The sequence below is a fragment of the Acomys russatus genome, chromosome 10 (assembly GCF_903995435.1).
Source record: "Acomys russatus chromosome 10, mAcoRus1.1, whole genome shotgun sequence".
NCBI lineage: Eukaryota > Metazoa > Chordata > Mammalia > Rodentia > Muridae > Acomys > Acomys russatus.
In genome coordinates this window covers 27,550,257-27,564,114 of record NC_067146.1, presented here as the reverse complement: position 1 = coordinate 27,564,114, position 13,858 = coordinate 27,550,257, and the positions used below count along the sequence as shown (strand labels likewise).

At 36.0% G+C, this 13,858-nt stretch overlaps 1 protein-coding gene across 1 annotated transcript in view; it reads right to left on the bottom strand.

Annotated features, from left to right (window-relative positions):
* Vwde (von Willebrand factor D and EGF domains) overlaps positions 1–13,858 on the bottom strand; it is a 66,150-nt gene that overhangs the window by 6,857 nt on the left and 45,435 nt on the right. Inside the window, exons 17-25 of the mRNA XM_051151571.1 lie at positions 13,375–13,625; positions 12,178–12,397; positions 10,111–10,248; positions 6,863–7,426; positions 6,287–6,382; positions 6,108–6,203; positions 4,411–4,506; positions 3,731–3,826; positions 2,432–2,527 (exon numbers count right to left, since the gene is read on the bottom strand). Coding sequence (XP_051007528.1) covers positions 2,432–2,527; positions 3,731–3,826; positions 4,411–4,506; positions 6,108–6,203; positions 6,287–6,382; positions 6,863–7,426; positions 10,111–10,248; positions 12,178–12,397; positions 13,375–13,625 — 1,653 coding nt within the window. The remainder of the gene's footprint in view (positions 1–2,431; positions 2,528–3,730; positions 3,827–4,410; positions 4,507–6,107; positions 6,204–6,286; positions 6,383–6,862; positions 7,427–10,110; positions 10,249–12,177; positions 12,398–13,374; positions 13,626–13,858) is intronic.

Sequence of the window (13,858 nt, the reverse complement as noted above, 5' to 3'; positions counted from 1 at the left end):
TTGTGAAATTTAAGTTATATTTCATCCATGTGGAAAGCAAATTGTGAAGTGATCTGGACAGAACCAAGAAAGTTAAATCAATGCTTAGCTCAAGTTAGAATAGATTTCCTCCCATGAAAATTAGATTTATAAATGAAAATAGCATTTTTAATACAAAATATACAGTGACATGACATGACATAATTTAATGAGTGGATAGTTTGTACTGATAATTTGCATTGATTTTAAGATTTATAAATGAAAATATCATCTTTAATACAAAATATACAAGTGGATATTTTATTGCATAGATAGTTTGTACTGATAGCCTGTATTGATTTTAAGATTTTTAAATGAATATATCATTTTCAATGCAAAATATACAACTGGGTATTTTAATGAGTAGATAGTTTATGCTGCTTTAGATTAAAGCTCTTCTGGTTCGTGCTGAGTCTACTTTTTGGGGTGTGTGTGTGTGTCTGTCTGTCTGTCTGTCTGTGTCTGTGTGTGTGTGTGTGTGTGTGCCTGTGTGCCTAGAGGCATGCAGATCAGAGAAGACACTTTCAGTAGTCAGTTCTCTCCTTCCCCTGTATAGATCTGCAGATAGAACTCTACTTTGAAAATTGATATTAAGCATTTGTACCTTGTGAACCATCTCATCAGCCCTGCTAATAGATTTTTTTTCTAAATACATAGCACACAGTTTGTTAATCACAGAAAAGAAGATTACAAGGTGTGTAACACGTCTGTGGTGTGTGAATGAGAATGGCCCCCATAGGCTCATATACTTGGATGCTTAGTTACCAGAGAGCAAAACTCTGATAGGATTGGAAGGATTAGAAAGCATGGCCTTGTGGGAGGAAATGAGTCACTGGGAGTGGACTTCAAGGTTTCAAAAGCCCATGCATGCCAGGCCTAGTCTCTGTCTCTCTCTGTCTGTCCTCTCCCTCACTCAATATGCCCCCCCCCTCTCTCTCTCTCTCTGTGTGTGTGTGTGTGTGTGTGTGTGTGTGTGTGTGTGTGTGTGTGTCTCTGTCTCTCTCTTAGATAGGGTTTCTCTGGGTAACCTTGCCTGTCCCTATGAAGACCAGGCTGGCTTTTAACACACTCTCTCTCTCTCTTCCTCTCTCTCTCTCTCTCTCTCTCTCTCTCTCTCTCTCTCTCTCTCTCTCACACACACACACACACACACACACACACACACACACACACATGAACAACTCTCTCTTTTTAACTTTACAGGTATTTGGCATCTATGTTATGGTGTCCATTTTGTTTTTGTTGTTGTTTGTAATTGGATTTCTGTGCATGTATGTATGTGTATGTCTCTGCATTTATATATTTCTTGTGCTTTTTCTTTAGAACTTTTCCTTCCGTTTCCTTGTTTGCTTTGTCCTGTTCAGGTTTGTTTTTATTTTATTATATTATAATTTTTAGATGTCTGCATGTTTTCTAATTGGAGAGAGAAAGAAAGGGTAAGGACTTAGGTGAAAGAGAAAGGGGAGATATCATGGAGAAATTAGGGGGAGGAAACTATAACCAGTTTCCAGTTTATATATTGTATATAAAAAATAATGTATGAAAATGTATATTGTATGAAAAATATTTTCAATTAAAAATTCAAAATGTATTACATAAGAGTGGTAATTTTAGCAATTTAATTATGAAGTTGTTCAAACATATTCTAAAACTATGTTTGGTATAAATCTAAGAAGAAACATGCAGAATATATTTCATGCATTTAATTATTGACAGTAGTTCGTAGTTTCTACCAATATGCTCATGCCTGAGATGTTATGTTAATATTAATTGGAAGAAAAAGAGTTCTAACTCCATGAGCACTCGGGAGGCAGAGGCAGGCGGATTGCTGTGAGTTCGAGGCCAGCCTGGTCTACAAAGTGAGTCCAGGATGGCCAAGGCTACACAGAGAAACCCTGTCTCGAAAAACAAAAAACAAAAAACAAACAAACAAACAAAAACCATGGTGCTGAAAAAGAAAAATGATTCTTATGTCTCTACGTCATCTTGCATAGAGTAGTACATAGATGCACTTCACAAACATTTAATGAATGCAAAGTCGGGAGAGATCACAGGCAAGCGTTAGTTACTAGATAGATCATGTGTATAAATTATTGGGTTGGAAGCAACGGAAACACCACCATACGTTATGAACATCAGTAAAAGGATGTACACTTGTTTCTCATCTTGGCTTGACAGCACTTCACAGACCATGCCCAGGTTGTTAACCTAACATATGCTGAATAATTAGCAAATCTGGTACAGTTGTGAGAGCTAGTGTTTATGGCCATATCTACACAACGTGAGGAAACGGGGAGGGAACAGAGTCTCTGTCCATCTGAAACTCAACATCTGTTTCTGCAAAACTCACTTTCCTGAATTGTATTGCGAGTTTTCCAGTTGCCTTTTTTGCTTATGCAGAAGGAATGCTTACCATTCTGACAATGTGTACCGAAGAATCCATCAGGGCAGAGGCAAGAGTTTGGCTTATAGCAGGAACCGCCGTTGAAGCAAATGGGATCACATAGAGCTAATGAACAACAGGAGAGAAAGAAGTCACAAATTGCTGTTATTTTACAACTGACCATGACACTAATGTACACAAGGAAACACTATAGCATATTTTAACTTGCACTGAAAATATAAAAATGGCCTACAATATTTTAGACTTTACCAAACAAAAGGAAGCGAAACAGTTTTCTAATTACTTGAACGTATGTTTATTGGTGTATTAATAATGTTAATAATAAAGCTAAGAATGTAAAGTAAGTGCAATTGAAGTTCAGAATGCTTTTGATTGCAGGCTAAGAAAGGCCAATTCGACTAAACAAGACTGACAAACTGACAAACGAATGTGGCTATGCAAATGTCTTTATCGCTTTGCAAATAAAACAGCGACACTTCACTCATACCCTTTTATGCCCAAATGGCTGATGTTTCTTAGCCTTTGTTTTGCTTTGAAAGCACCTCTAATTCTACTCTCATCTTAGATTTTATCCAGCCTCTAAGGTGTGCTACAGATACAGTTTTCTTCCAAACTCCACTTGCTGGAATTAATGTCCTTGTTTGTAATCTGTGATTTGTTTTTATTTATCATAAACCAACTTGCTTCACAGTCATATTTTAAAAAATGCATCCCTTGTTTCTTTCACTAATGATATGAGACTGGAAATAAGGGCAAGAATCAACTTGATTTTTGTTTTCCTTTGCAATGGGCTCCACATATAGCCAGCACATTATAAATGGTGGGTTACATTTGTCTTGAGAAAAGTCATTAGAAGACAGTAAATTAGATTAAAGAGATGAACTGCAACCATTTCTGCTAAAAAAAATTAGATGTGATCCTGACAAATAAATGGATTGGCATGACAGCTATGCCTAACATCTAGAATTGAACAAATATTTAATAAACTAGGATGTCTATGTCCTGGTTAGAAAGAGAAAGAAACTTAAATGGAGAAGTTGCAACTAACGTAGGTGTTCTGAGTCCATCTCATGTAAGTGAATGATGGAAACACGAAGACAAGAAGGTGTCGATTAGATGACACAACACGTAAGGCAGCATAAGGTTCAAGATAACAGAAGAACATGGAAGGTAAGAATTTTATAAATGTGCTATACACAACCACCTCATATCTATCCTGTCGCCTCAGTTTTGTTTCTTAGGTGCGACTCTTTGGGACATTCGGAGTTTCTTTTTGTTGATACGTTTATTGTACATAGCTGTTTTTACCTGTACTGCAGGTGGGTCCGTACCAGCCAGGCTTGCACTGGCAGATATCTGGTTCAACACATTCACCTCCATTTTCACAGTGCCTGTTACAGACCACTAAGATCACAGAACAAAAACAAACAAAAGGCAAGCTGAGCTCATAACTGTTAAATACATCTGGTAATGAACCTGGTCCCAGAGAAAGACCAGGATGTTCATGCTCAGGCTCAGATGTCCCTCCAGTTCATATGTTCAGTTAAGTTCTTGCTGATAAAGATGGAGAAAGTAGAAAATTCTTAGCACTGAACACGCATTAGTTACTTGGGGGGAATTACTAGTAACTGGTGAACATAATCAGAGATAAATTAAATTAAAGCAAACTTATAAGCAAATTAATAAGTCTGATTTCCACTTATTTCTAAGAATGAAATGTAACTACTCAGGAGTAAACGTCTTTATCTATTTTTCCCTTGAGATAGGGTTTCACTATATATAACTCAAACTATTCAACTCCCAATTTTCCTCTCTCAGCCTCCCGAATATTCGGATTACAGTCACACCTACCTTAACTCCTTACCTCAATTCTGGGGCCCCCTGGTTTCTTAAGTGCAACGATGTGATTTAGGGATGGGTTTGTTTTACTTAGCATGAACCACCAAGGAGATGTTTATCATAGCAGATTGCAAGAGAGCTTTACTTACTTGTTTCACACCTTGGTCCTACAAAACCATAAGCACAAGTGCAGAAATTGCCTGGCAAGCATGTGCCTCCATGTTGGCAAGGGGGGCTACAGTGCTCTGAAAACACAGATATTAAGTCAGGTTTCAATAATCAGTATACATGCGTATGCACATCTATATGTACATGGATGCAATAAAGTCCTATTGTAAGAACAATTTAGGGTAAAACTCAGCTCCCTTTACTGTGTTTCCCATTCTTTTTTTTTTTTTTTTTTTTTTTTTCCCAAAATAGTTTTATTTATTTATTTATTTTTTAACAATACGTAACTTGATATTTAATTTTTTTCTTTTTTTTTTTTATTAATTTATTCTTGTTACATCTCAATGTTTATCCCATCCCATTTATCCTCCCATTCCTCCCCCCCCCCATTTTCCCATTATTCCCCTCCCCTATGACTGTTTCTCATTCTTTGTGGATCCACTACATGAAGTCTCAGTTCCAAAGCACTCAGCAGTTAGCACCATGTTCTGCCTTAGACGTGTAAACTACAAAACACAGTGTAGGTGTATGAAAGGTTTTTAAAAATGTTGGTTAATTGGATGAAAATATTTGACCAGCCGGGTCTTCTAAATAAGCACTTAGACGTATGAATTCCTGTCCAAAAAATAGATTTTTATATTTCCATAGCTATTTTCATTTGCTATTAGGGTTAAGGATTTCTTTTAGTTTCAAATTTATTTTGTTACTTTGTAGCTTTCTTTGTCCAAATTAAAGCATCTAACAGTACTCTAAGATCATTCAAAGTTATATGCATTATCTGAAATTCAGACTTAAAAACTGTCTTAAAAATAGCAAATTCAGCCAGGCAGTGGTGGTGCACGCCTTTAACCCCAGCACTAAGGAGGCAGAGGCAAGCAGATCGCTATGAGTTCAAGGCCAGCCAGGTCTACAACGAGAATCCAGGACAGCCAAGCCTACACAGAGAAACCCTGTCTCAAAAAAAAAAAAAAAAAAAATAGCAAATTCATTTCTAAAAATATCTTATTTTTCTCACTTCTATCCTGTAGATTCCTCACTTAACCCTAAACCATGCAACATGTCTGTGGCTGCAGGTGTATTTTATGGTCACCTTTTAGCTTTTTTCTACTTTAAACCCTTGAGGTTTTCATTTAACACAAAAGTCATTTTAAATAATTATCTTTCCCCCAGGACCTAAATCTCAAAAACTAAGCAAAACAAAACCCAGAACAAAGAATTTGTAAGACAAATAATTATTCTTTGGACCTATGATTTCTGAAGTTTTAGTGTTTAAAATTCCAAAGCTAGGGGCTGGAGAGATGGCTCAATGGTTAAGAGCTGCTTTGCAAATGACCCTGGGTCCAGATATTCCAGTATACCCACTTAGAAGCAGCTTACAATCTTCTGTAAATCTAGTTCCAAGGCATATGACATTCTCTTCTGGCCTCTGCAGGCACTGCAAGCATGTAAGCAGACATGCATCCCAGCAAAACACATGCACAATTAATATTTTTTAAAATTAAAAACAAAAGCCCTCTAAGAATTATTATGACTATTTTAAAAACGTGTGAGCTTTAATCCCAGCACTGATGAGTACTCATTATCACAGACACAGCAAGACAATTATCTTTTCAAAATATTTTCAAGGCAATGGTACTGCATTTAGTTCTATATTTGAGATTGGCATCGGAATTTTCACCTTCACTGCAGGTTGCTCCACCATGCCCGGGAGGACATTCACAGATGTTGGGCTTAATGCATTTTCCATGGTTTTTGCAAACAGGGTGACAGATGGCTACATAAAAATAAAGCCCATGGCTTAGAAATATTGATTATCAAATAAAATTTATTATACAAACTAATGAATCATGTACCTACCAGTTTGGCAGCTGGAACCAGAGTAACCAGGTTTACATTTGCATATGTTTGGGCCAACACATTCCCTGTTTCTTCCACATGAGTGTCTGCAAAATGCTGTAAAAGTCAAAGAGGAAAGTATGAATTATAGCTACATTATATTTATATATATGTATATATAAAACATATACGTATAATGTGTATATATATAGTCAGACTACTCAACCAAAATTCTCTTCTCTTAACCTCCCAAATACTCAGATTACAGCCACACATATTTTAACTTCTTTACCTCAGTATATATTGATACAAAGTGGAAAATACCTCTCAAGATGTGAGATTGTTTTATATTATATGATGGTTAAGACAGAATGTTGCTGTTGAACTTAGAATAGGGTAGCCATAACTATATTATTAATGCTTATATAATCATGATACTTTGTAATCATAACAGTGTTTTGAAACATCATTCAGAAAACTCACTTTTTCCAAAATGTACTAAACAGAAGGAATAGAGGTGAGCAAGCAGGGAAGAATAGCTTCTTAGTTACTTAAGTGAGTTTTCATTATATATGCTGAAAAAATTTTTCACAGTACCTCTGCAATTGATACCGTCTCCATAATACCCAAAGGGGCAGCGTCCACACTTGAAGTGACCACCTGTGGCTGGCACACAGGAAACACCCAGGAAACAAGACGATTCTGTGCAATTTGATTTTTTTGTTGATCCAAGCTTTTCTGGTGGTACAGTGGTTGCTGTAGTAGTCAATGATGCAAATTCATGTCCAGCAAAATTTTGGATCGGTTTGCTAATGTGAGCACTGTGTCCACCCATCTCAGTTTGAACAGTGCTCTGCACAGCATCTCTTACATGACCAAAAGGACTATTAGGATTGATCTTTAAATATCTACCATTGTGTGCAGAAGTTTCTAGCTCATCAACAGTAAGATTTGTATTGAGAACATGATCTACAAACTCATAAGCTGGTGTCTCATGAGAAACACCTTTTCTTGTATAATCCATTTGAGTTGTAACTGATTTTACTGACAAGTGAGGGGTGCCTATTGATTTTAAGAACTCTTTGAAAGTTGTTGTAGGACTCTGGGTGAAGCTTGGACTCATTAGTAAACGCTCCTTTGATGATGGTTGAAAGCTCAAATCTAAACAACAAAAATGATAAATAGAAATGTATATAGAATGCATATCATTAATGCTCTACTCTATCCACATTTTTATGCTGTTATTTATACTTTTATGTGGGGTTTATAACATGTAAGACTAGGAATCATAAAGTAACAAAAAGTCATCATAGTGTTCCATCCTTCTAGGACAAAGGGAGAACATAGAAAGCTTGAAAGCTATGGAATATTCACTAATGAGCTTCCCTAAAATTCCCTTTGCTCATTTTTACTATAATATATACCCAAAGATTCTGTAGATTAGCAAAGAAAAGAATATATTTCACATTGCTTCATATAGCCCCTAGGTTATGTTTTTAAAGTAAAAATAATTGCGGTACAACTTTTTACTCTTAAAGAAAAGAATTAGGAAGTACCCTTATATGACATGATCCAAGATTGTGACTTATTGTGGACATTTTCATCTATTGGTATAACATGATTATTATGTGTTTGGAAGTTTTACAATCCTCTTCTTCAATAACACTTTTGTCAGACCTCATGAGAACCATAGTTTTTGGTAAAATTATTTTAAAACTCTGTTTCAATTGTAAATTAAAACATTAAACATACCAAAGTTAAACTATTGCAAACCAAGCCCATTAAGTCATAATCTAGATTTCATGAGTCACTTGGACTTAACTCTTTGGAAATAAGATTAAAGACACAATAATGATTTTTTTTTCACAAATCCTCAGATGTAGAGTGAATTATGTGCCAGAAAATTCATCTGTAAAAAATGTGTTTGAAGAGGGGGCCTTGTAAAATGAATTCCAGTTATACAAGGTGAGAAAAAGTAGATATCTGATCTAAGATTAGAAGGAGGTACCAGGAAAGCACACACAGAAGAAAGGCCTAGTGAGGACACTGCTGTCTGGCAGCCAAGACAGTTCTCCTGAAGCCAACAAAACTATGCCCTTGCTCTTGAATTTGCACAGTCGAGAATTAGAAGAAAATTAATTTCCAGTGACTGAGCCATTCCATCCTCAGTGTTCTGTCATAGCTCTTTTCTTTGTGGTTGTTCACATAATCAAGTTATTTTTGTCTACCAGAGTTCTCTCACAAAATATTCTCTTTCAATAGATTCAGATATGATCCTTTACCCTACTAGTTACCAATAACCTCAACAGAGATAAATGTGCTATGTGTCATTGCATGTTCTTCAACATGTTTGCCCATATGAACTTAAATAGCTGTTGACAACTAAGTTATTTTATACTAACAAGACTCTTCCCTAACATACACAAATGGCTGGCAACCTTCAGAAATGTTCTGTTTACTCACTCCTGGGCAGCATGATTTTGTTCAAATTTACTTTCCTCATAAATTTACTCGATAAACTTAATGGCTCTCTTCCACAGGAAAGAAAGCTATTAGTCATAAAGAGGAAAGTGTATGAGGAATCACACACTGTGAGCAAATGTAGAGCGCTGAAGCACAGGCAGTCTCCGTGTGCTAGTGTAAAAGCTGATAACCACCAAGCCTCTCTGAAGTATCTGCTTTGCTTGTTCTGCTGGCTAGTTTTACATTAACTCGATACAACCTAGGGTCGTTGTAATAGTGAGAATCTCAAATGAGAAAAAAACTTCTACAAGATCAAGCTGTAGACTAGCCTGTAAGGCATTTTCTTAATTAATGATGTAGGAGGTCCCAGCCCATAATGAGTGGTGCCATCCCTGGAATGGTGGTTCTGGGTTCTTGGAACAAACGAATAAGTAGCACCCCTCCATAACCTCTGCATCAGCTCTTGCCCCCAAGTTCCTACTATGTTTGGGTTCCTGTCCTGACTTCCTTCTATGATTAACAGTGATGTGGTAGTGTATGGCAAGGAAACCCTTTCCTTCTCAAGTTACTACGGCCATGGTGTTTCATCACAGCAACAGTAACGCCAAATAAGACATTTCCTTTTCTGTAATATAAGCCTGAAGATAGAATAAATTATCAAAGAAAAGAACATATTTTGTGGTGTTTATGCAATCCTTGTCTTTCTGCAAAACAAAAACACCCTAAGGATAATTATTAGTCTTATGGAAAACAAATGGGAATGCGGCACAGGCTTTTCCACTTGTTGCCTTGACGTATAGGCCTACCATGATATAAACATTGGGTGATCAATATCCCATCAAAAGATGGTCTTTATTCACTTAATTGTAGTACATATATACTTCTTTAATGCTGTCTCCTAGAACTCACTTTTAAAATATTGATGCCCCTCCATTTTTTGTGTGCCCCTTCATCTAAAATCCCTGTCTCCTTGGAGAATAACCATAAGAGTTTGTCTCTAACTCTGCCCTCTTTCTTAACCTTCATGTGGATATTTCATAGCCTCCTCAGTCTCTCTCTATTCATGCCTCTTTTAAGGTTATCCTTCCTGGAAGGAGTGACGCCCTGTGTGTTACTCTTGTGTTCCAGTCAGGCACCTCTATCAAAATATACAAAACATCTTTTTGGCACCATAGGTCTACTAACCACATTTCTTGATAGCACATGCTGATCTATTATGTGGGAGGACACGTGTGATATATGTATGTGTCCTATGCATCTAGATCTACATGTAATACAAAGCAGATATACTGAGATAACATATGAATAGAAGAAACACAATTGAGTGATGTGAATTAGATAAATGAAGCACAAAACACAGCAGCAGCAAGCGGTGTACTTACCATGACATATTTTTCCATCACCATGAAATCCTTTTGGACATGAGCCACAGTGATAGGAGCCAAAGATATTGAGGCACTCCACACCAGGGAAACAAGGCCAAGATTCACACTCATCAACGTCTTTCTCACAGTTCTTGCCTACAGAAAGCATAGACCAATAGTTCAAGTCATTTAATTTGAAATACATTATATGTCTAACATCCAATTGCTTGGCTACTCATATTCTTGTTCTATTCTGCTGAATTTTTAGAAAGAGCTTAGTACATAGACAAGGTTGGCCTGGTACTACCTATGTAGCTCAGATTGAACTAAAATATATGATACTTCTGACCTTGAGCTCCAGAATTGCAAGCGTGTAGATCCTCCTACTCGTTACTTAGCACTTCCGAACCTCTACTGAAGAAATATGACTGCTATTTATTTTTAAATAACTATAAAGTCAAGTATAAAATTATTAAACTTCTTTTAATAGTAAAAACTCAAGTCCTCACACACGTCAATTTGTTTTTTTCTATAAATGAACAATCTCATCACCAGGGAGGGTAAGGCAGGAGGACCTTGAGTTGGTCTGTAAGTAACAGAAACAGATGTGTCTCAAGAAACAGTCTATAAATATTTGAGGTAAGAATTACAGTATATAATATATATATATGTAATTTTCAAAATTTGTACTTTTAAAACTAATTTTTGGAAAGGTTTTTTAGGATGCTGTTTGCTTACATTAAGGATGACTTATTTAGTGAGATTAGTGAACTCTGAAAATTTTAATTTTACAAGTTAAAAAGCCAATTTTTCCTCAGTAAGCTATTTTGAGATGAGAGTGCCCTTTCATATGCTTGGCATCTCATTTAAATAAATAAATTAATATTATGATTAGAAATTGTTCTTGTTATGCACACATCTTTTGAGACAATAATATTTGAATACTTTCATATATAGTCTGTAACACAACACAAACCAGATATCTAAATTTGTGTCTTAGTGATAATTTTAAAATAATAATATGATGGAAGGACAAGTAATTTTTCTACTTTGTTCATCTATGTTAAAAGAGATTTATTTCAGAAATGTCAGCTCAGTGACTATAGATTTATCTAATAATCACATCTGTATAACTAGAGAACTGTTCATATAAGACTTTCAAATCTTTGATAAATTAAAGGCTTATTATTCTCATATGTTTATTTCTGAAATCCGACATTTTAGGACAAGTAATGAGTTAGTGAATATGCAAGCATGTTATTTGTTTCCAACTTTGATTTAACCTATGGTATCTCAAAGTTAGTAAATTATTAGTAAAGCATTTCTTATGTGATAATATTTTTATTCTTCTGAAATATCTTTATTATTCTACATTATATTTCCTCTAAAATATTTTAGGTAAATGTTTCTCTTTTTAACAAAATAAAATACGAAAAGATAACACAAAAACAATTATATGGAAGTTGGAGAAGGAAAAATAACAAAAGTAAATGAGCCTCAAGAAGAGGCACAGGAATCAGAGATCCACTCATTCACACATTCAGGGATCCCATAAAAATACTACACTGAAGGCTGTAATACATATACACAGAGGACTGGCACGGGCCCAAGTAGGCACTGTGCTTGCTGCTTCAGCCTTTGTAAGTTTATACAAGCTTTGCTTAGTTGATGTAGAGGACCCTGGTCTCTTGGTCTCCTCCATCCTCCCTGGCTCCCACACTCCTTCTGCCTCATCTTTCATTGGGTTCCCTGATTTATATTTCAACATCAGTACACTTATATGTATTTTTATTTGCCAAATAAATGTAGAAATGCCTCTAAACATGCAATTGTGTTTTCTTGATTGCTGTCAGAATTACAAAATGGACAAGATTGCAAGAATATTTGAAAGTAAGTCGCAATTAAAAATAATCAGAGGATATAAACAGTACATAAACAGCCTGTGATACTTTTGCCAGACTTTTAAAATATGCATGAAAATCTTAAGAATATAGATTTGTATAGCTCCACAAAAGAATATTCCCAGGAATTTTTCTTTCTAACTTATTACCATTCTCATTCAGTTCATAAGGAGCCCAAACTGACCTGTGAGCTCTGGAGGGCAGTCACAGGAGTAACTGTGTAAGCTGCTAATGCATTTGCCAAGGCCACAAGGGTTTGACTGGCACCCACTGGCATCAACTTCACAAAGACCACCATGGAAACCAGGCAAGCAGAGACACCGGTATGCCCCACTTCCTGCAGGGAATTTTCTATCAGATACACATGATCCACCATTCAAGCAGTCACAAGACTTCACAGTCACCTACAAAAATAAAATAATAGATGCTTTAATTAGAATAAAATTATGTTTGGCTATTGCCCTATGAAATTGTGACAGGCAGGGGGTGGATATGTACATGTTTAATCAAATTATGTATCTTGTCAAAATGTTTGTTTAAAGAACTATGTCCATTTTAAGAGCAAAACTAAAATCCAGGTGCTATGGAGAATAGATTTAGAAATGTTCTGAGTAGAACAATTTATTTTTGTTTTCTAGTTTTTAAAATAGGGTTTATTTAATTTAAAGTGGCCTTGGACTTATATTTCTCCTTCCTCATCTTCCCAGGGACATATTTTAAAGCAAGTAATACCATACCCATGGACAGAATCACTAGTTTCTATAATGCAAACAGAACACCTGGAAACAAAACCACAAATGTGGAAGCCACACATGTTATGTCCAACTTAAGAGCAAAGTTACTTCAATTACCAGGCTAGCATGACCAAACACAATCACCTTTCATCGCAGTGTATGTGTGAAAGTGTACATACTAAACTTTAAGCACACATGCATATCACAAATAGTTTATAAATAATTCAAGCCTCATGACTTACACACTATGTATATCAATAAAGGAAAAGTGTCAGTTAGTTCTTTCATGTCTTCTTTTTGAATCTGTGGTTTCTAATTCAGCATGGAAAATGCTCTTCCATTTGAATTTTTAAAAAAAGGTATAATTATCAATTTTATTTTAGCCAGGACTTACATGAAGTGCAAATGAGTGAGAACCTTATCTGTGTATGTCAAGTACTGAGTATACTGTCAGCTATCAATTTAAACCCATGCTTCAGACTTAAGAGTGTCTCTAAGGTGCTATGCTTACAAGCAACCGTCAAATATGAAACATTTACTGACTTCATTGCTCTTTGATATTAAGACTATGTCTTGTGCTGGGATTTAAAGTAAAGTAGTTGTATTTATAAAAGGTCCAGTGACATTCATGTAATTATATCTATGACCTGCATTGTGACTCTGCTTTCAGCCTCACAGTCATCCATAAGACGGAGAGTGAAATTCTGAGGAGTCTTTGACTTGGTTTTCCATGTAAGAAGTCCTTCAGAAGAAACGCTTGCTCCATCAGGACCAGAATCCAGTGTAAAATGTATCTCAGAGCCCTCCAGATCCCAGGCCATGAACTGATATTCAAAGTCTTCCCCATAAAATGCCTGTAAGTTGTCTTGAAGTGTTTGAATCACGGGAGGCTGGTTATCTGTAACAGAGAAAGTGTTTAACCTTGTACTGTGTAGGAAGATGTATAATTCTGAGAGTTTCCATGGGCAGGAGTAGCTAATAAGGACTTAACTCTGCCTAAAGCTTTATTAATTGTTGTGTGTGTGGTAAAAGTAACTGGCAGGTTCAGGGCAAGTTTTGCCAGACTAGAATGTAAACACTTTGGATACTGCACAAAGTATCCAGGCAGCGTTGCCTACTTCCTAAAGAAGG